The sequence below is a fragment of the Panthera tigris genome, chromosome E1, assembly GCF_018350195.1.
Source record: "Panthera tigris isolate Pti1 chromosome E1, P.tigris_Pti1_mat1.1, whole genome shotgun sequence".
Taxonomy (NCBI): Eukaryota; Metazoa; Chordata; class Mammalia; order Carnivora; family Felidae; genus Panthera; species Panthera tigris.
The window spans coordinates 41,666,960-41,687,805 of record NC_056673.1 but is presented as its reverse complement, the minus strand read 5'-3'; the positions used below and the strand labels follow the sequence as shown (position 1 = coordinate 41,687,805).

The following is a 20,846-nucleotide window of genomic DNA, read 5'->3' as shown; positions in this document are numbered from 1 at the left end:
GGTAATAATTCTCTTCCTGTATATGATGAAGCAAGGCGTGGAAATGTGATTCCTGCTTTATTTCCCGTCCGAATCACCTCCTGGCCCCTGAGATGAGCTGTGTCTACGGCTGTTTGTCTGCTACTGAGTCTGTGAGTAGAACAGGTAGGGCCCCAGAGTCAGAGGTCATTTGGAAAGTGTTTCTACTCTTTGTAAAAAGCAGAAAAGTCTTGCTAAAAAACAAAACAAGACAAAACACGCACTTGTTTACAAATAGATGTTGGTAGGACTTGTGTAAATATCAGGCCAAGTCTCATTCCAACTAGAACGATTTACGTGCTGAACCACTGGGCAGAATCTTTGCAAAAGCCCATCGCTCTGGGCCCCCACGCCAAGAAATCTCTCTATTACATACTCTTCAAGATAGATCGCTTTTTTTTTTTTTTTTTCCACCCTTGGGCCTTCAAACTCAGGTAAGCCCTGCCTGTGTCTATGGGAAGAATGTGAGCTCTGGAGGACTTTTCTAGATCGGGGATGTTAAACGGGTGAGGCATATGTGCTGCCACCACCCATTCCTGTATCCATGGCACACAGAACTCATGGAACATGACCCTGAATCTAAGCCCTGCTTTTGGATCTTTCAGGACAAAGTATCCGGCATCAATTCAGCAGAATTAGCAAATGAGTTAATCCTGTTTGCCATCCCTGATCCAGTAATTTGTAACCATGCCTGCCACCCCCCCCCCCCCACTCTCTGCAGGAGAGGGGTTTAAGAAAGTTACAACCATCCGTCCTTCAGGCAGTGCTCAGCTATGATAAACCTTAGCCAATTGTGCTTTTAAAACCATTGTGTGCTTGAATACGCACATAAAGACACGTAGCCCATCACAGTTTTACATCCACTTACCCAGCGTCACACCATTTGTGCCACCAGTCCCCGGAATCATGCATACCAAAATGATAGCCCTTGATGACTTATTTAATGACAACAGACCAGACCAAGCACAAGGCCCAATTTTGAGTCATACAGTTCAGAACCAAGGAACCAACTGGGGGAGTTGATGTGGGTCAATTTATTTATTTTATTTGTTCCTGCCCTTTGAATACAGTCTCTAACCACTGCTTCCTTTAAAAGGCAGGCTTATGGTTTTAGAGCCAGATGGTGCAGAATCAGTTTTTCCTTCTCTAAGTACGACTAAAAACCTTGAAAGCTTAAAAACCATGATAGCTAGAAACCTTGAAAGCTAGAAAGAAGACGGTGGGCTGGCTTGGGCCCTTGAGAGTCGAGGAACAACAAAGTGGTGAATCTCCCTGGGTTTTCTTTTCCTTTCCCATATACCCTGGACTAAGCTCTGAAGGGGCCTGCAACCCAGAGCCACCGATAGAAAGAGGAGGAAGAAAAAAAAAAGTGGAAAGCTTGCTTTCTCAGCCAAAGGACAAGAAAGGGGGAGCCCAGTAGAGACTTACGGGGACCCCCAGCCCTAGTTTCAGACCAGCGTGCCAGCAGGTGGCCCAAATTGTTCACAGCAGCTGCAAAGCCCTGTGTCTCCCTGCCTGTCCCTCTGCAGAAGGCCCAGCAACACCATGCGACCCAGGGAAGCACCTTCTGACACCACAGAAGACACCGGCAGGGATTGAGCAGGAACCCCAGCTGCACCAAAAGAACAACGCAGACCAGAATAGTATTGCAAGGGCTCAAAAAACAAACCGAACTGCCATCTCTTCCTCGGCGCTGCCTGTGGAGGTGGCAGCCAGCTCTTACTCGGCACCCTGGCTGCCCTCAGACCCCTGGGGAAGCCCAAGATCGTGAAAAAGAGGACCCAGAAGTTCATCTGGCACCAGTCAGACTGATATGTCACAGTTAAGTACAAATGGTGGAAACCCAGAGGCGCTGACAATAGGGTGCACAGAAGATTCAAGGGCCAGATCTTGACGCCCAACATTGGTTATGGGAGTGACAAGAAAACAAAGTACATGCTGCCCAGTGGCTTCTGGAAGTTCCTAGTCTACAATGCCAAGGAGCTGGAAGTACCGCTGAAGAGCAGCAAACCTTACTGTGCAGAGATCGTTTACAGCATCTCCTCCAAGAACCACAAAGTCCTTGTGGAAAGAGGAGCCCAGCTGGCCATCGGAGTCACCAACCCCAATGCGAGGCTGCTCAGAGAAGAAAATAGACAGCTTATGTACATGTCATATTCGTGTTAATAAAACATAAAACTGGAAAGAAAAGTCAGAGAAACAGGAAGGAAGGAAGGAAGGAAGGAAGGAAGGAAGGAAGGAAGGAAAAGAAAAAAGGAAAGAAAGGAAGGAAAGGAAAGGAAGGAAAGAAGAAAAAAGAAAAAGAAAAGAAAAAGAAAGAAAGAAAAGAAAGAAAAAGAAAGAAAAAGAAAAGAAGGAAACAACGGTCGTTGGAAGTAAAACCCATAAAAGAACCAGTATGCCACACCTAAATAGGACTCCCACCTGCTAAAATAGAAGATGTAAATAGAATTAAAAGATCCCTAACGTAATGACCTAAATGTCCAGGATACAATAGAAAATCACTCATCATACCCCAAACCAGGAAAACAACAATGTAAATAAAAGGCAGTCAACTGATACCAATACTGATATGATTCAGATGTTAGAATTTATCTGACAAGGATTTTAAAGCAGTTGTAATAAAAATGCTGCAACAATCAACTGCAAATTGTCTTGAATTGGAAAATCTTAGCAAAGAAATAGAAGCTATGAGAAAGAACCACATGGAAATGATAGAAATGAGAAATTACTATGAAAGTTAAAACTTGGATGAACTTAGTAGTAGCATGGAAATGACAAAAGATCAGATCAGGATATTTAAGGACAGATCAATGAAATTTACTGAATCCCAACAGCAAAGAAAAAGGATAAGGGACCCATGGGACAATAACAAAAGAGCTAACATTTGTGTCATCAGAATCCTAGGAGAGGAGAAATGTGGGGCTGAAAGGTATTCAAAGAAATAATGGCTGAAAACGCCCCAAAGTTGGTGAAAGTTAGAAACCTGTGGGTTCAAGAAGCTGATATACTCCCAAGTAGGTTGAGACCAAAGAAATCCACTAGACAGATCATAATTAATCTTCTGAAAGCTGAACACTTAGCTAAAGTATGAAAAACAGGGGGGAAACAACCAGGAAGGAATACCAATTCAAGTTCTATTTTAGTATTGCCTATAAAGGAAACTATGGAGGCAGAAGTCACACAACATTTATAAAGTGCTGAAAGCAAAGAACTGTCAATCTTGAATTCTATATGTGATGAAATTATCCTTAAGGAATGAAAGGGAAGTGACATTCTCAGATGAAGGGAAACTAACAGCACACCCAGAGACAGAGCGATAGGAGTGCTGGATTTAAAATACCTAGTTAGGGGCGCCTGGTGGCTCAGTCCGTTGAACCTCTGACTTTGGCTCAGGTCACGATCTCACAGTTCGTGGGTTCGAGCCTCGCATCAGGCTCCGTGCTGACGGCTCAGAGCCTGGAGCCTGCTTCGGATTCTGTGTCTCTCTCTCTCTCTGCCCCTCACCCACTCATGCTCACGTTCTCTCTCTGTCTCAAAAATAAACACTAAAAAAATAATAAAATATGTAGTCGGGGGAGGGAGAAAGAGGTACAAAGTAAAGGATGACCCCGGGTTTCTAACCTGGATGTTTAGAAGAATCTAGATTGAGGTAATTCCTCAAACTGAGATAAACTGGACCCAGTTAATTTATATTTGGGTATATGGATTTATTCTTTAAACTTTTTATTTTGAGATAATTGTAGATTTTACGTGGGTGTGAGAAGTAACAGAGAGATGCTGTCTGCCCTTTACCCATTTTCCCCAGGGGTAGCACATTACTATGGCACAATATCACAACCAGGATATTGACATCGATATAGTCAAAACACAGAACACTTGCATCATTGATAAATTGGATGCCATCAACATTAAAATACTTTGCTCTTGGGGCGCCTGGGTGGCTCAGTCAGTTAAGCGTCCGTCTTCAGCTCGGGTCATGATCTCGGGGTTCGTGGGTTCAAGCCCCGCATCAGGCTCTGTGCTGACAGCTCAGAGCCTGGAGCCTGCTTCAGATTCTGTGTCTCCTTGTCTCTCTGCCCCTCCCCTGCTCATTCTCTCTCTCTCTCTCTCTCTGTCTCTCTCTCAAAAATAAATAATAAACAATAAAAAAATTAAAATAAAATGCTTTGCTCTATGAGAGACCCTGTTAAGAGGACAAAAAGACAAATGACAGACTGGGAGAAAATATTTTGCAGATCACAGATCCAACGAAGGATTTGGTCTAGAATATATAAAGAACTCTCAAAATGCAATATTAAAAAAATGAATGGCCCAGTTAGAAAATGGGCAAAAGATATTCACAGGCATTTTATGCAAGAGGATATACAGATGACAAACATGTGAAAGACGTTCAGCGTCACTAATCACTACAGAAAAGCAGATGAGAAGACCACATGAGATGTGACTGCACACATATCAGAATGGCTAAAATGAAGAATAATATCCAACGCTGATGAGGACATAGAGAAACTGGAGCACTCATCCACTGCTGGTGGAAAGGTAAATGGTATAGCCACTCTGGAAATGGTTTTGTAGTTTCTTTAAAAAATGTTTTTTGGGAGACAGAGAGAGGGCGAGCAGGGGAGGGGAGAGAGAGGGAGACACAGAACCCGAAGCAGGCTCCAGGCTCCGAGCTGTCAGCACAGAGCCCGACGCGGGGCTCGAACTCACGGACCGCGAGATCGTGACCTGAGCCGAAGTCGGACGCTCAACCGACTGAGCCACCCAGGCGCCCTGAGTTCCTTTTAAAATAGACTTACCATACAACCCAGCAATTGTATTCTTGGGTGCTTATCCCAAGGAAGTTAAACTGATTTTCATGCAGACCCTTGGAACAAATATTCATAGCTGCTTTATTCGTAATAGTCCAAAAAGCTAGAAACTACATCTTGTCAGTTATGCAAGATGCTAAAAAAAAAAAAAAAAAAAAAGGATGCTAACTTGCGGAGAAGGCTGGGTGAAGGGTGCAGGAGTGCCCCACTCCCACCCCATGCTTTATTTGCAACTTCCTGTGGATCTATTTTAAAACAAACAGTTCATTTATTTGTGATGACAACACTTAAGATCTACTCTCTTTCGAAACAAAAAGTTTAAATAAAGTCGGGCTCAACCCCAGCATGACCAGTCACAGCAGTCAGGGAATGTTGTCTTGCCATATGTTTTGAGATACGTGTGACATTTTCACTGTGGCCGCCCCCTTATAAATGAACAGAGTACACGGAAACTTCAATGAAGCATTCTTTTCCAATTCTGTGTATTCACAGAGAAATGGCATTTGTTCTCTGTGTTGTCAGGACCTTAATCTTATCACGTGCTTCTGTTTTCCATTTTGACAGAGCTGTGTTTGTGGCTGGGTCATCTTACCCCGCCTTCCTCCCCTCTACGATGGTGGTGATGGTGTATGCTTCTCTTGCCTTCTCTCTCATAGACACTTCTTTTCATAGCCCCAAATAAAAATGGTTGTATCCTTCCTTCTGCCTGCCCCACTCTGTCTCCATTTTGGGATGGGACTGAAAGCCTTCAGGTACCTTAAATGTAACTTACTCATTTTATGTTCCAAGCTTTATTGTAGCATCCTAGGATTGAGCATTCAGCCACTTAGGAGTGTTTTGAGAGTCTAAGCAGCTAAGAAATCCTAGGGCTTTCTCTTGTATCTTTTCCACTGTGAGTAACCTTGTATTCAGGGGAAAAGAGAGGGAGAGAAATAGAGACACATTAATTACACAGACCTATTCTTTGGAAAGCCTGCGTGTCCATTTATCCTTCTCCCCAGGGATAAAAAAAAAAAAAAAAAAAAATCCCAAACTTGGCCATTACTAATAAAGTTAAATAATACAAAATGCCAACACAACGGTACTTTTGAACAGTGACAGAGACATATAATTCAACTTTTGGCACAACAGTAAAGCCACGAGACCTCCTGTTTATGTTTTATTGGAACAAATCACTTCCCCTTAAAACTCACATGAAGACTCAAAAGCTGATGACAAAAGCCAGTCATTTCCTACTCATAGGGAGAGAAGACACAGCCCTAAGTTCCCTTATACTAACAGAAGAGCAAAATCCATCCCTTTAACTGGGCCCCTTGTTCTTCATCTACACAGTTCTTAGGGCTTTGATATCAACTGTGATCACTGTTATTTCACAGTAAGAAGCGGCCACGGGAAGACATACCTATTCATCTCGGGAGAGAAGATATTTTGTTGTATTTCTGATATAGCGCCTTGAATTCTTGAAAGAAAAAAATCAGAGAGAATTATGTCAGTGCCAGGGGGCTGGTGCTAAAGTAGAAGGTCTAGGGGCGCCTGGGTGGCTCAGTGGGTTAAGCGTCCGACTTCGGCTCAGGTCATGATCTCAGGATTTGTCATTTCAAGCCCCGCGTCGGGCTCTGTGCTGACAGCTTGGAGTCTGGGGCCTGCTTCCCATTCTGTGTCTCCTCCTCTCTCTGCCCCTCCCATGCTCCTGCTCTCTCTCTGTCTGTCTCTCAATAATATATAAACGTTTAAAAAAATTTTTTTTAAGTTGAATGTCTAACTCCTAAGGCTAGCTTAGAAAAGGCTTACAGACCAAAGCCAGGGAGTGGGGGGGTTTTAAAAACACCGCAGATGCCTTTTTTCTTTTTTTCCTTCTTGAAGGGTCATTCCTAAATGAAGGAAATCACCCGCACACTGAATGGTATACCCTTCCTCCTCTCTGCTTGTACATTTGGCTTTCCTCAATGAATTAAAGCCTGAAGGAAGACGCTAGGAGGTATTATTTTCTGAAACTGACGCATAGCAGCTTTGCTACCAAGGAGGGTGGCTTGCTCCTGTCGTTAGTTTTGTTTGCTCTGGGCAGCTTCCCTTTTACCGATTGTTGCATTTCTCATGATCGCTCCCTCAGCCACTCAGGGGTCTCTTCTGAGACCGACTCTACTCTGAACACAGGCGAACTCTGTGTGTGCGAGGGAATAGGGCGGAGTATCCACGTGCCTGCCAATCTATCTCGGATGATCTGCGGTCATAGTGCGGTTTTCGATCGCCAAGCCTCTTCAGAATGCCCTGGTTTTCCACGGTGATTCTCACTAGCTCCCGGTTTCTTGTTTCTCTGTTCAAGCTGAAAAACACAAAATCCTGAGATGGTTGAAGAATAAAATACCCCTCTCGGATGAAGTCGTGATGTCATAAACCCAGGCTGCCTAAGGGCAGGGAACACACTGTCCTGCTGATCCCTGAGGCCCCATATACCTGTTGAAATCGACTATACTCTGGCGAACGTGCACAGCATTGGTAGGTTTGTATCAGTGGTTTTTCAACCCTGATGTCCGCTAGAAGATTCTACTTTATTGGTCTGGGGTGCAGGTTGGACATTGGCACTTGGTAGCAGCACCCCAGGAATGGTTATGTGAAACCAGGACTGAGAATGTCTGGTTTATGTCATGGGGGAAGGGGCTTGCCTATGGATACATCACAAAGGGCCAGGGACAAGTTCTGCTTCGCTTCTTTTCAGCTTTCAACTATTTCAGATATACAAGGAAATATATATATATTTCATCTATATATATTTCATCATTTATATATATATATATTTCATCTCTATTCATAGCACTTAGCACATAGTAATTGCTCAGGAAATATTTGAGGAACCGATCCTTAAGAACACTGTGTCAGAGTCCCACCTCTGGTCACCATTTGACAAAACTATGTGGTATTTTCCCGTGACAAACTCTGAATAGGACTCCAAAAAGTCTCTTAGATGCAATAAAAGTTAGGAGTCTTTAACGCTAGAGGAAGGTCCCCCTTTTGAGTAGTTTTTATTCTCCTTAATCTGGTCTCTCCAGCTTACCCGTCAAGATACCTTCCTTTGAGTCCTCCTGCTCAAGGGAAGCTTGCACTAAAATTCAATAAGGGGCAAGTCAATTCTGACTTTCCAAAAATGAAAAGGGGAGAAAGGACACTACCTCTTGGAAAAATATTCGTTCCAGCAATCCACCCTGGCAGGGCCGCGATGGGCGTTTGCGATTTTCTGACACAGTTGTTTGTTTTCATATTCGATTTTGTCGATTCGCTTTTGTTCACCCTGGTAAGAAACCACACCCCAGCATGGTGACATCATCCAACACCCAACGGCTCAGGATCACCGTCCTCTGGGATGGCGGGGGAGGGGCAAATTGGGGGCCACCATGGAGACGGGGAGCAGAGCACAGGAAATGGCTGGTGTGCAAGGGGAGGGGAGGAGTAACAAATCTCTGGGTTAGGTGGGTATTTATGAGGCTCTGGGAAGCTGGACCCCTTCAGGACATAGATAAAGATCAGTCAAGTACATCTGCAAATGGCAAGAACAAATACCTGTAGTTTGCTCAGTTTTAAAATGTGATGCGTGTGTGCCACCGGAGGTTTGGTATCGACAGTAGGCTTCACTAGAGAAGGATAAAAGAGAGCCACGTTACGACACAGGAGTCCCCTCAGCCACCTCGGAAAACCCACTCATTCTAAATGACCGTCCGACTAATAAACATTACGATTTTGAATTCCGACCTTACTCTAGTTGGGGAAGTTTAACTGTCCCAAGCTGACATCTTTGATGAGTTTTTTAGCAGACGTGAAAGAACGTGAGGGCGGGAACAAGTAAAACGTAGAGATCAATGTTCTTTGCACCCAGTGAAAGAGCCTCTCCCGGGGTGCCTGGGTGGCTCAATTGGTTAAGTGTCTGACTTCAGCTCAGGTCCTGATCTCACGGTTCGGGAGTTCAAGCCCCACATCAGGCTCTGTGCTGACAGCTCAGAGTCTGGAGCCCGCTTCAGATTCTGTGTCTCCCTCTCTCTTTGCTCCTCCCCTGCTCATGCTCTCTCTCTCTCTCTCTCTCTCAAAAATAAATAAACATTAAAAAAATTAAAAAAAAAAAAAAGAGCCTCTCTTATCCTCCACAATAGGACTAGCCTGTTGGGAGCCTCTCTAGTTTTCTTTGGCTTTAACGAGTTTAAATGAGCATTTCCGTCCACTGGACTCCCGGTGGACGATAAATTTTGTCACTGACGCTGTTCTCTTGACCCAACCCAACAGATAAGGCCACATCACTGCAAAGCCCTGTCCTGGTCTGGTTTACCGTCAATCTCTCTAACGTGGACCCTTCCAGAACCCCTAATCACAGTGTCCTGCCCCAATGGCCCACATACCTATTTGTATCCTATTCTTGTGAAATATGTAGTGGCCAAAGTCCAGTTTCTTCCTGAAGGTCGTGCTCTGCCTGTGATTAGAGACGATTACAGGGTAGGCGAGATAATCCAGGCAATTGTTCATCTTCTCTTCCTAGTCTCACTTCAGAAATGAGGCACCCAGGCTCCTCTGTGAGGTCCTCAGCGGTCCCCGTGACATGTTGTCATAGTTACCCAGTTATGACATCAGGGATGGGTCTTGGGGAAGGAAGAGGAGTGGCGGAGCATACCTGGCCACCCCTGGGCTTCTGCTTGAAAGCTAATCTAGGTCCAAGTCAAGATGAGGGGTGAGACTCAGAAGCTCGCTCTCCCACCTGCCTCGCAGGCAGCTGCCGCCAGCACTACGGGGAAAGGCGTGGTGCGCTGGGAGGGGTGGGAAGGCTCCGGGTGGGGGCTGGGGTGGAGGAGTCCAGCCTTGGTTATACACCTTGGACTCTAAGCTAACTAGTCTCCACCGTGATGGATCCCCTGGAGCCGTGAGACCACCAGCTTTGGGGGGAAGGTGAAAGATGGCCTGAAGGATAATCTCATCCAATTTCTTCCTTTTGCAGATGAGGAAACTGAAGTCCAGAGTCACAGCCTGCTTTGCTGCTCAAGAACCGAGTTAGTGGCAGGGCTGGACTCAGGATGAGGTTTCCTGAACTCCCAGGACATCTGGTTTTGGGAGGGGTAAGAGTGGGTGTGGGTAATCTGCCGTCGGCAGTGGGGGAGAACAGAGACCGTCATCCGCTCTTAGTGGGATCTCAGCAAATGAGGAGAGGCCAACCCTGGGCTGGCAGCTGCTCTTGGACCGGCTGCAAAGGAGCCTGATTCACCTCCACGGTAGCACAGGTGTAGTAGCACCTAGTGGGTGCTCATTACATTGGCTAAAGTAGAAGGAGAACACCTACTGAGTGCTCATTGCACAGTGTTGGGCGCTTTCCTTGAGCGTCACGTTTAATCTTTCAAACAACCCTAGGAACGAGGCACAAATGATGTGGAAATGTTGGGGCAAACGATCAAGAAAGAATTCTTGAGACATCTTTGGGGCAAAACAGTGGTTTTCTTTTTTTACATTGATTTATTTTTGAGAGACAGAGACAGAGCACACATGAGGGAGGGGCAGAGAGAGGAGGAGACACAGAATCCAAAACAGGATCCAGGCTCTGAGCTGTCAGCACAGAGCCCGACACGAGGCTTGAACCCACAAACCTCGAGATCATGACCTGAGCCGAAGTTGGATGCTCAACCTGAGCCACCCAGGCGCCCCATCGGTGGTTTTCTTAAAGCATGAGGGCAGGACCAGTGGGGAGAAAGAGCACTGGGGTTGTGGAAAGTTGAATATGTACTTTCAAGTCGGGAGGGGTCAGGGACAGAGAAAGTCTGTAAGGAATTTTGGAAACAAGATTTCCAGGACCCTGAGGAGGCTAGCTATTGTTACGAAAAAGTCATTTATTACTGTTGGAAAAAAGTCAGGAGCCCTTTCAGATGTATATCCTGGGGCCATATGCTTGGAGGATGATTGCTAACATACATCTTGGGGGGTAGAGGTAAAGGAAGTTTCCAAAGGAATTTCTATATGTTTAAAGTAGACTCACAAGATCCTGGCAGGAGGGGGGGGGGTAACGTTAAGCTAAGATTCTCTTTTGCCCTTAGCAAAGTATCAACGTGGAGACAGCTGAGCTCCCAGAGGAAGGTCACTCTGCCTGTTTCAAGGACTGATCAATGGGCTGTGAGTAGCAAGGAAATTTAACTTTTTCTTTTGTCTTTGTTTCCCACATCAATAGTATCCTTTTTTTTTTTTTTTTTTTTTTAAATAGCAAACAGGTTCGGAGAGACCAGCGTCAGAATGCCAAGTGTGGCTGCGCAGAACCCAAGCTTTTGGGCACGATGCTGGGTCTCCATAACTGTTGGAAGAAACGTGCCTCAGAGTTGTGCTTCTCAAACTCTAACCTTTGTAGGAATCGCGGTGGGGGAAGGGAGTGTGTGCTGTAAAAGGCACATTCTTATTCCGCAAGTCTGGGCTGGGGCGCAGATTCTGCCTTTTGGACCAGCTCCCCGGGCGAGGTCTGGGCTGCGGGTCCCGCAGCAGGCAGTCAGAGGTCACAAGCCCAACCCTGGTGTCCCGGTAATCCTGCAAAAACTGAGCGACACCTGTGGTGTCAACAGGAGCCTGGTCAATAGAAACATTTATTGCGTCCCGAGTTTAGTCCAATGAAGCCACTGCACTTCCCAGGGGATAATGGTACAGAAAACGCCGCGGGTGGGCCGAAGACCCCGCCCCCCCCCCCAACACGGGCGGCGCCATTTCCGCCGGGGCACGTGCCTAGGGGCCTCCGAGCGTCCGCGCGACCCCAGCGGCGCGCCTTCTCGCGGGGAGCGGGGCGCGTCGGCCGCCCGCGCTCCGCCTTTTCCCGCGTCCGGCGGGCCCGCCTCCGGGGCGGGACGGGGCGGGTCCCGGCAAGCGAGCCCCCGCCCAGCTGACCCGGCGGCTCTCCCCTCGCAGGCTGCTGCCCCGGCGTGCTGGGCCCGGCCGCCGCCATGTCGGGCCCGTTCGAGCTCTCGGTGCAGGATCTCAACGACCTGCTCTCGGACGGCAGCGGCTGCTACAGCCTGCCGAGCCAGCCCTGCAACGAGGTCACCCCCAGGATCTACGTGGGCAACGCGTGAGTCGCCGCTGGGGCGCCCCGCCCACCCGAAAGCCGGGGTGGGGGCGTCGCGGGCGTGGGGAGGGGGGGTGCGGGGCGTGGTCGCCGTCCGGGAACACAGAGGGGGCTGGAGTCGCCGCCCGCCCCCGTGCGTGGGGGCGGAGGGGCTAGACCCCGCCCCGGCCCCACGAGGTCCTCCCCCTCGCGGGGGGCACGGAGCCCGGGGCGCTCGGCCAGCCCGGCGTGCGGCCCGCAGCCGTTACCCGCTAGGGGCTCGGCTTTGGGCGGGGTCGGGCTACCGTGATCGCTTAACAGGTGGCCCTCAGTCACCCGGCCGGTCTCCAGCCCGCGCGTCATGTGACAGCTGCCTGGCTCTGCAGTGAGGTCACCGCGGAATGTCTGCCTTCGCTGCCATGGCAACGGGCTGACGTCACAAATCGGGCGTGGAAGTTTCCCGGCTGGGCAGGCCTGATCAAGGGGGAATACTCCAAATGTGGGATCCGGAGAGCGGGGCCGGGGTTTCCTCGCTCCTTTTCCTAACTTGCACATAGGGTTTGATTAACCAACGCCCTGAGCTCTGTGGGCCAGGGTCTGCGTGTTGGAAACCCAGAACTAACTCTCTTCTCTCCTTTTACCCAGGGGGAAATGGTGGCCCAGAGTGGTTGAGGGATTGTGAGGACAGGGTCAAAGTCTTGTTCATGTCTGTACCCCCTGTCCTGTACTACAGGACTGCTGCTTACCCTAAGGAGTGCCACAAAAACGGGGATCATCGCGGGGCTAAAAGGGGTCCATAAGGCAGGTCCCACCTTCATGGGGGACCGTCTCCTCCATTGCATCTATTCATTCACCATATTGAGCACTTACTGTGTGTCAGGCACTGTATAATGCACATTCATAGGGATATTAATGATAATGGTAAATTTGTTGAATGTCAAGTAATAGAGAAGGGAGGTGAATGGGAGTTCACCTTCAGAGTTGTTTGTTTTCATCAACCACTGCCTTACAATACAACCGTGTGCAGTATGGTGAGCAGGGACAAGCTAAAACAGTCCCAGAGCCTCAGCCAGAGGGCTCAGTAATTGCAGAGTTCTGAGGAAAACCAGCCCCCTGTCCAGTCAACGCAGGCAGCAAGTGGCCTTGGCACCCTTGGGACCCACTGTCTTGGGCAGTTTGCCACATTCGGCTGCCACCACTTACCAAGTGAAAAGCTAGGTTGTGGATGTCTGGTGGTAGCCAGACTGGCAAGTGCGGACGGCCACTGTAGAAAACACATCCCCTGCCCAGTTAGTGAATCTGGCTTCGACTTGGCCACGGGTGTGTGTGTGTGTGTGTGTGTGAGAGGCGGGGGGGTGCTCCCGCATGTTGGGAGCCCCTTAACCATATCAGGGTTCACAGGGCAGAGAGGATCCTGTATGAGCCTTGTTTTCTAGAACTCAGGATTTGCAGTTGATGTGGACATGACAGGCAGAGTGAGGGGAAGACAGAACAGAGCTGGCGTCAGGTCTCCTCCCGGCTCTGCCTCCAAGCAGCCCATGTGAGCACAAGCACATCCTTCCGCTGTCCTGTTGGGCCCGAGTCTAAGCCGAGTCCTTGCTTCCTTACAGGCTGCTGTGATAGGCAAACAGGATCCTGTAGGAGAAGGCATTTCTGTGAAGTATACACTGCTGTCTGAATTGGGATGTTGTTGTGAGATGAAATAAAGGAGCCCTTTGACTATTCAGATCAAATGTTTTGTAACCCCCAGAGTCCTGTTGGCGCCACTTGGTCCCCAAGTGCTTCCTCACCCGAGAGAGCTTCAGAACCGTGGTCGGTGGTCTGTGGCCGAAAGGGTCCCTCTGGGGGACTGGCGGGGCTGCCGTGCTTTATAATCCAAGGAGGGGGGCTGCCTAGGTGGCGCCGATTTCCTTCTTTTTCTCTGATTCACTGCATAGTTATTCGGCACCTACTATGTGCCAGGTGCTGTAGCAGGTGCTAGGCATGCAGACCTGAAGCAGACGTGGTCATTCCCTCCAGGAGCTCACAGCCTGCCCGTGAAAACAAATAAGCACCATGAGGCTTTAGAAAAGCACTGTCCTCAGTGTCAGGCTCTGTCTACACAATAGCACATTTAACACTCAGTGACAACCCCCGGGGGTAGCTGCCGTTACCATCCCCATTTTACAGACGGGGAAGCTGGAGTCACAAAAAGGTCAAGGGACTTGCTCAAGGTTAACCTGGCTGGCGAGTCTCAGAGTTGGACTCAGCCCAGGCAGTCCGGCTCTGGAGCCCATTTTTAGCCACTGGGCTCTACCACCGCCTCAGCATAGGGAACACGATGCCAGATGGAATGGAGGGGTGACCGGGACATACTGCAGAGGGTGGTGAAAAATGAGAGGGTGTGTGTCCATGGAGAAGCTAGAGGACGGCATTCCAGAGCAGGAACAACACGGGTATGAAACCACCCAGTCTATTTGGGGAAGCTGCCGGTAATTAGATATGGCTGGCGTGAGGGAGGTGGGTCATAAGATGGGGAGAAGCTGGCAGGGGCCGAGCGTGGAGGGTTCCTTGCTTTGCCAAGAGACTTAGAATCTTCTCTGTCTTCCTCCCCCCGGGGCTGCCACTGGGTCAGTTAATCATTCCCTGCTGCTCTCTTCTGTCCAGGTCTGTGGCTCAAGACATCCCCAAGCTGCAGAAACTAGGCATCACCCATGTTCTGAATGCTGCTGAGGGCAGGTCCTTCATGCACGTCAACACCAACGCCAACTTCTACAAGGACTCCGGCATCACCTACCTGGGCATCAAAGCCAATGACACGCAGGAGTTCAACCTCAGCGCCTACTTTGAAAGGGCTGCAGACTTCATTGACCAGGCCTTGGCTCAAAAGAACGGTAAGGCACCTGCCTCCTAGGAAACAGTGAAAGGCAACTTTGGATTTTTTTCTGGAAAAGAGGCCCGCAGTGGGCTTCCTCTTGGAACCTGTCAAGTGGCGCTACATTACACAAGACGTACAAACCTTTCACCGGGTGGCAGCCCTGGGGTCCTTGTGTTTGAGTTGACTTTGGCTGAGAGTTCATTTCCAGCCACTCCCCACATGCCCCCAATTCAAACAGCTTCAGCAATAACAGTTTATCTTCCGTGGTAAGAAGTCCTGAGGTGAAGGAGCTCTGGGGCCGGTTGATTCAGCAGCTCAGTGATGGCATCAGGACAAGGTGTTTCTCCTCTCTCTTTCTTGCCACCCTCCGTGCTGGACAGTCCCCTAGTGGTCCCACCACGGCAGTGGCAGACCCAGTCACCACATCCCAGCAGGACAAAGTGCAGCGAAAGACGAGGCCGCCGTCTGTTTCTCATGTGTTTCCTTCCTTCCTTCCTTCCTTCCTTCCTTCCTTCCTTCCTTCCTTCCTTCCTTCCTTCCTTCCTTCCTTCCTTTCAAGAGTAGAATGGTCCTCAGAAACTCCTCAGTAGGGTTCCCCTCACATCTCGCTGGCTGGACCTGGCTTACATGAATGCCTGGCCAGAGGAATGGGGGCAGCCGTGACTGGCTTAGGCTGGTGCTCAGCAAGCTGTGGCCCATGGGCCACGTCTTCCAGCTACTTTCTAAATGCTCCCAAACCTTAGACTGAAACAGAACTGGTGAGGAACTGGCAGTCAGGGAAGGTGTCCCTGGGGGAAATCCTAGAAGGCAGAAGGCAGACGTCAGCTGAGCAGGCTGGGCCTCTTGCCCTTTCTGCTTTTAGCTTACTTCTCTCAGCAGCTGCCTTTACCTTCAAGCTGCTTCCCCCAGCCTCTTCCTCCCCTCCCCACAACCTTCTCAGGGGAAGTGCCCCCCCCCCCCGCCCCATTAAGGCACGGTCAGCCTCGTCCCCCTGATTCTAGGCTGTCTCTGCTACATAATGCTTCTTGTGCCTGGCCTCCGCCCCGGAATGATTTCCAATGACCAGTTTGTACCAGATGCTGATTATGGCGTATCTGGGGCTCAGGAGGGAAGTGTTATCACGCAGGGAATCCGCAGACTTCACTGTCAGGCCCTTCGTGGTCTCCTGTGTCCCCCAACCCCGGCTTCGGCTGTACTGAATTCTTGTGTAGATGGCAACAAGGGGCACAGGTAAGGGGGTGCATTTTGCTCATCTTGTGTATGGATTGGTCATCCGCTTGGGGAGCTTAGAACTTTCTGACTTTGTTTCCTCTTTCCATACAACTAGGAACATAGCTTGACTTCTTGTGACCTCCTGTCTTAGCAGGAGCCCATGTGGGCTGAGTCTGGAAATTTCTCTCTGCCTCTCCCTACCCTGTCCTCTGGCAAACTCCACCTTGCGTTTTATCGCTGGGCACAGTGTTCTCTCTTCCATGGAGCCTGCCCTCAGGCTGGGTCCACTGGGTCCCCCTGTCTGTCTCCCCAGCCCCTGATGTCGTATCGGGCACATAGCAGACAACGCTGCAAATAATTACCGAGTGAGTGACAAAAACGAATTCCAAGGACTCTAATGCCAAGTGTAAATGCTTCTGGGGTTGATTGGCCGAGTGAGTCAACAGAAATGCACTGGCCTCCAACAGTGTGCAGGGCTCAGGGGAACCAGCTGTCCATCACTTTGGAGAAGTGGGAACAGCCAGGAGTGCTCAGAGGAGGAAGCTGTCGTTTCCAGCCAGGAAGATCAAAGGAGGCTTTATGGAGGAGGATGGCGTCTGGGTGGGGCCTGGAAGGATGGGAGTCGAGCCCTCCCCTTCCCCATTGGTTCTGTGCGTCTTGGGCTTCTGAGTCTGTTCCAGGTGGTGAGAAAGCCTCTGTGCAGATGGTCCCCTTGCCAGGGTCAGGGCATGGATGGGAGTTCCCTGCTCTGCGGACTTTGGGTACACTGGCCGGAGAGTGAATGGGCAGGAAAGTGGAGGCCTTCCCCTTGCTGCTTGGGAGGCACTGGGGAAATAGAGTCATGTCTTGGGGGTGGGGTGATGGGAACAGAAGAGACTGTGTTTGACCCTGGACCAGCCGCTTTCCTTCAAAGTAATGGCAGTCTACATGTATTGGTGGCTAATCATTTACTTGGCTAGTCAGCAAATACTCATCGAACACCAATGTATACGAGGGATGGTAGGGCATCCAGAAACCAATACCCCACAGGCCTTGCCCTCAAGGAACTCACAGTCTGGCAGAGGAGGGGTAGATCTGTGCAAGGCCAACAGGGACATAGAGCTGGGCTGCCATAGTGGAAGATACTAGATGCCACTAGAGGACTCCTGATGCCAGATGATAGTTATTTATTGAGTGTTTACATGAGCCAGGCTCTAGCCTAAGGGCTTAAAATAATTTTTTTTTTTAATGTTTATTCATTTTTGAGAAACAGAGACAGAGTGTGAGCGGGAGAGAGGGAGAGCCAGGATCTGAAGCAGGCTCCAGGCTCTGAGCTGTCAGCACAGAGCCTGGTGTGGGACTCGAACCCACGAGTCGCGAGATCATGACCTGAGCCAAAGTCGGACACCTAACCGGCTGAGCCACCCGGGCGCCCCTCTAGCCTAAAGGCTTCATATGTCATTTCCTTCAGTCCCCTAACAACATCATGCGATGGGTGCTCTTAACCCAGATGAGGAAATTGAGGCGTCGTGGGGTTAGATAGTCATAGCGTTAATCACGTTAGTAATGGGATAGGGGGAGATGGCGTTGGACGTGGGGGGCCAGCTTTAGTAGGGCCTCGTGGGCCATTTGAAGGGCCATGAGGGTGTTTTTTTGTTGGTGTGGTTTATTATTATTTTTAGGTTTATTTATGTTGAGAGAGGGAGAGCGCGTGCACACTAATGCCCGAGCTGGCAGAGAGAGGGAGGGAGAGAGAGAGAATCCCAAGCAGGCTCTGTACTGTCAGTGCAGAGCCGGATGGACGTGGGGCTCGAACTCACAAACCAAACCGTGAAATCATGACCAGAGCCAAAAATCAAGAGTTAGATGCTCAACCCCCTGAGCCACCCAAGTGCCCTGGGTGTTTTGATATTTTTGTCTTTGTGTTTGTAGTTGACATGCATGTTTCTTTTATCTTTTAAACCATTCTGTTGAGGTATAATTGACATTCGGTAAATCACACCTATTTAAAACCTACAATTTGAAGTTTTGACATACGGATGCACTTGTGAAACCATCAGCACAAACAAGATCGTGAGCACATCCATCCCCTCCCCCGCTGCCTGGAGTTTCCTCATATGCCTTCGTGACCTCTCTGCTCTGCCCCTCTCCACCTTCCAACCACTGGTCTGCTTTTCGTCACCAGACTTGAGTATACGTTTCGTAGACTTCTGTATAAATGGAATTATATGTACGCTCTTTTGGCCTGGCCTTTTTCACTCAGCGTAATTGTTGGGTATTCCATCCCTGTTGCTGCAAGTATCAACAATTCGCCCCTTGTTAATGCCGAGTAGTCTTCCAACATGTGGATGTACCGGTTTGTCCGTTCACCTGTTGACGGGCATTTGGGTGGTTTCCATGTTCTGCTCTTGATTGAAATAGCAGTTTCATGTGGAGAAGCACCCATATCACAGGCGTGTGGATCAGTGCGCCGCTCACACCCATGTATCAGCCCCCGGATCCGAAAACAGGACACCACCAGCACCCTAGAAAGCCCGCCACGTGTTCCCTCCCAGTCCCCCCACCACTACCATCCAGACTTCTGATAGCACAGAGCAGTTTGCCCGCTCTCCTGCTCCATGGGGTCCCAGATGCCCTGTGTGTGTTATATCTGTGTTGTTTCTGGTGTTCATTCTTGGTACTTTATCTCTTCTACCGTTGGTGGGCCTTTGGGAGTTGCCAGCGGGGCTTATGGTGACGGGCGCTGCCTTGTGAATGTTCTGGTGTCTTTTGGTGGATGTGTGCGCACGTTCCCGCCCGGCCGTAGGGGCCGCGTGTGTCCAGGCTGAGCACATACTGCCCCACAGTTTGCTGGCGTGCTGTGCTAACGCACAGCCCCCTCCGCAGCCACAGATGGAAGTCCTGCTGCTGTACAGCCTGACTGACGCCTTGTGTTTTCCGTCTTTTTCACTGAGTCATTCTGGTGGGGACACAATGGCTTCTTACTCTACTTTTCATTTGCATTTCCCCGGAAGGGTTTTCTTTTTGGTTTTGTTTTTCATTTTTTAAAATGTTTATTTATTTTCAGAGAGAGCACAAGCAGGGGAGGGGGCAGAGAGAGGGGGAGGGCGAGAATCCCAAGCAGGCTCCGTGCTGTCCGCACAGGGCCTGACGCGGGGCTCAATCTCGAGAATCGTGAGATCAGGGGTGCCTGGGTGGCTCAGTCGGTTAAGCGTCTGACTTTGGCTCAGGTCATACTCTCATGCTTCATGAGTTCGGGCCCCACGTCCCGATTCGGATTCTGTCTCCCTCTCTGCCCCTCCTCCACTCACACTCTGTCTCTGTCTCTCTCTCTCTCAAAATTAAATAGACATTAAAAAAAAAAGAATCTTGAGACATAACCTGAGCCGAAATCCAGAGTCAGACCCTTTAACCCACTGAGCCACCCAGGTGCCCCCAGGAGAGTTTTGACTAGGGTCTTCTGTGATTGGATGGCCCCAGCTCCAGCTCACGTGTCCCTGTTTCTTACAGGCCGGGTGCTTGTCCACTGCCGGGAAGGTTACAGCCGCTCCCCAACCCTAGTCATCGCGTACCTCATGATGCGCCAGAAGATGGATGTCAAGTCTGCGCTGAGCATCGTGAGGCAGAACCGTGAGATCGGCCCCAACGATGGTTTCCTGGCTCAACTCTGCCAGCTCAATGACAGACTAGTCAAGGAGGGGAAATTGAAACTCTAGGGCACTCCCGCCACCTCTTCTCTAGAGGCAGACAGGGGAGCCCCCGGTTGAGGTGTCCCAAGCCACCATGTTTAGGAAACACAGTGCACCCTGCTCCTAGCATCACCAGGCACTCGCCCACAAGTCTGTCCCAACACAGCCCTGGGCCACTTTCCCCCTGGGGGGCATATAAAGAAGCTTGCTAAGGAGGGCGTTCTTGCTCCCTGGTGTGTGTCCTGTGCCTGCAGTTTATGATGTCCCCTCCCTGAGGTGGGGGCGCAGAGGGGGAAGGCGTGTGGCATGTGTCCTTCTCCTGGATGACCGAAGGCAGGAGGTCCGTGCAAGTGTAAGGCTCGAGATGCCCACAGGGGTCCCTCCTGACCTCCGTTGCCCCCTGCCTCCCTCCCCCCCTGCTCCCTACCATCCACCCCTGGGGCCTCTCCTGAGCGGGGACCCCCGCACCTCGAGCCCTGTAAGGGAACTATGCAAACGCAGGCTCCTCTCCCTCCACCATGCCTGTCTCCCCCTGCTCCTCCCAGCTGTCCGCACCTTGCTCAGAGGCAGAGGCCCATCGTGAGGTCTGAACTGGCCTGGAGAAGCCATCGGTTGTTAGCGGGTGGAAATTCCCATGAAGAGACTGCATTGTAATTATTTCCTTAGGATTAAAGATACCTAAACGAAGAGGCCCTCGGAGGGGCAAACAGATTCCCCCTGGAGGACTCCCCTAAGTCAATAGTTTTTAAGATGCGAATCGTTGGAGGACTTGCGTTCAGAATCCCCTGCTTTGGAATGTTCCCCTTGGACTGCTCTCAGGTCGCTTGGTCTGTTAGAAGCGCGATGCCTTGGGCATGGTTTTATTTTATTTTATTTTATTTTATTTTATTTTATTTTATTTTTATTTTTATTTTTTTATTTTTATTTTTATTTTTATTTTTATTTTTATTTTTATTTTTTTAGAAAACAGAGTGTTGAAGTTCCAGCCTATTTAAAAACCCCACCATTTGAAGAATTACAAAGGGTTTGCCCTGAATGACCATGTTGGCCAGCACCAGCCTCTCGTGCTAACTGCTTTCTTGTCTCGGTTGCTATTCCAAGGACGGGAGGAAGTTGGCCGATTACATTGTGGGTGTGTGGGTGTGTCGGGGGGTGTGTGTCTCAGAAACACAGGCAGAGGATGGACCAGTGGCTCCTCACCGTGCCCGCTTGTAGGTAGTTCTTAACGGCTCTGT

At 49.7% G+C, this 20,846-nt stretch overlaps 2 protein-coding genes, 1 long non-coding RNA gene and 1 pseudogene across 4 annotated transcripts; 3 read left to right on the top strand and 1 right to left on the bottom strand.

Annotated features, from left to right (window-relative positions):
* Positions 1–513: 513 nt before the first annotated feature.
* LOC107180690 lies at positions 514–2,184 on the top strand (annotated as a pseudogene).
* Positions 2,185–5,297: 3,113 nt separating this feature from the next.
* Positions 5,298–9,407, bottom strand: CFAP97D1 (CFAP97 domain containing 1). The gene is made up of 6 exons (XM_007093787.2): positions 9,215–9,407; positions 8,388–8,458; positions 8,000–8,118; positions 7,032–7,155; positions 6,235–6,291; positions 5,298–5,733 (listed from the first exon to the last, which is right to left on the bottom strand). Exons 1-5 carry the CDS (start codon positions 9,336–9,338, stop codon positions 6,235–6,237), a joined length of 495 nt encoding a protein of 164 aa, XP_007093849.1. The 5' UTR covers positions 9,339–9,407; the 3' UTR covers positions 5,298–5,733.
* A 24-nt stretch (positions 9,408–9,431) lies between these two features.
* Positions 9,432–10,928, top strand: LOC122233536. 2 transcript variants are annotated; one of them, XR_006211129.1, is made up of 3 exons: positions 9,432–9,540; positions 9,805–10,084; positions 10,889–10,928. It is a non-coding gene; the product is annotated as an uncharacterized LOC122233536 (long non-coding RNA). The 2 variants fall into 2 exon arrangements; XR_006211128.1 differs by having other exon boundaries at positions 9,435–9,540; positions 9,805–9,922.
* On the top strand, positions 10,925–20,322 carry DUSP3 (dual specificity phosphatase 3). The gene is made up of 4 exons (XM_042966384.1): positions 10,925–10,964; positions 11,739–11,898; positions 14,521–14,747; positions 19,433–20,322. Exons 1-4 carry the CDS (start codon positions 10,958–10,960, stop codon positions 19,636–19,638), a joined length of 600 nt encoding a protein of 199 aa, XP_042822318.1. The 5' UTR covers positions 10,925–10,957; the 3' UTR covers positions 19,639–20,322.
* Positions 20,323–20,846: the final 524 nt, after the last annotated feature.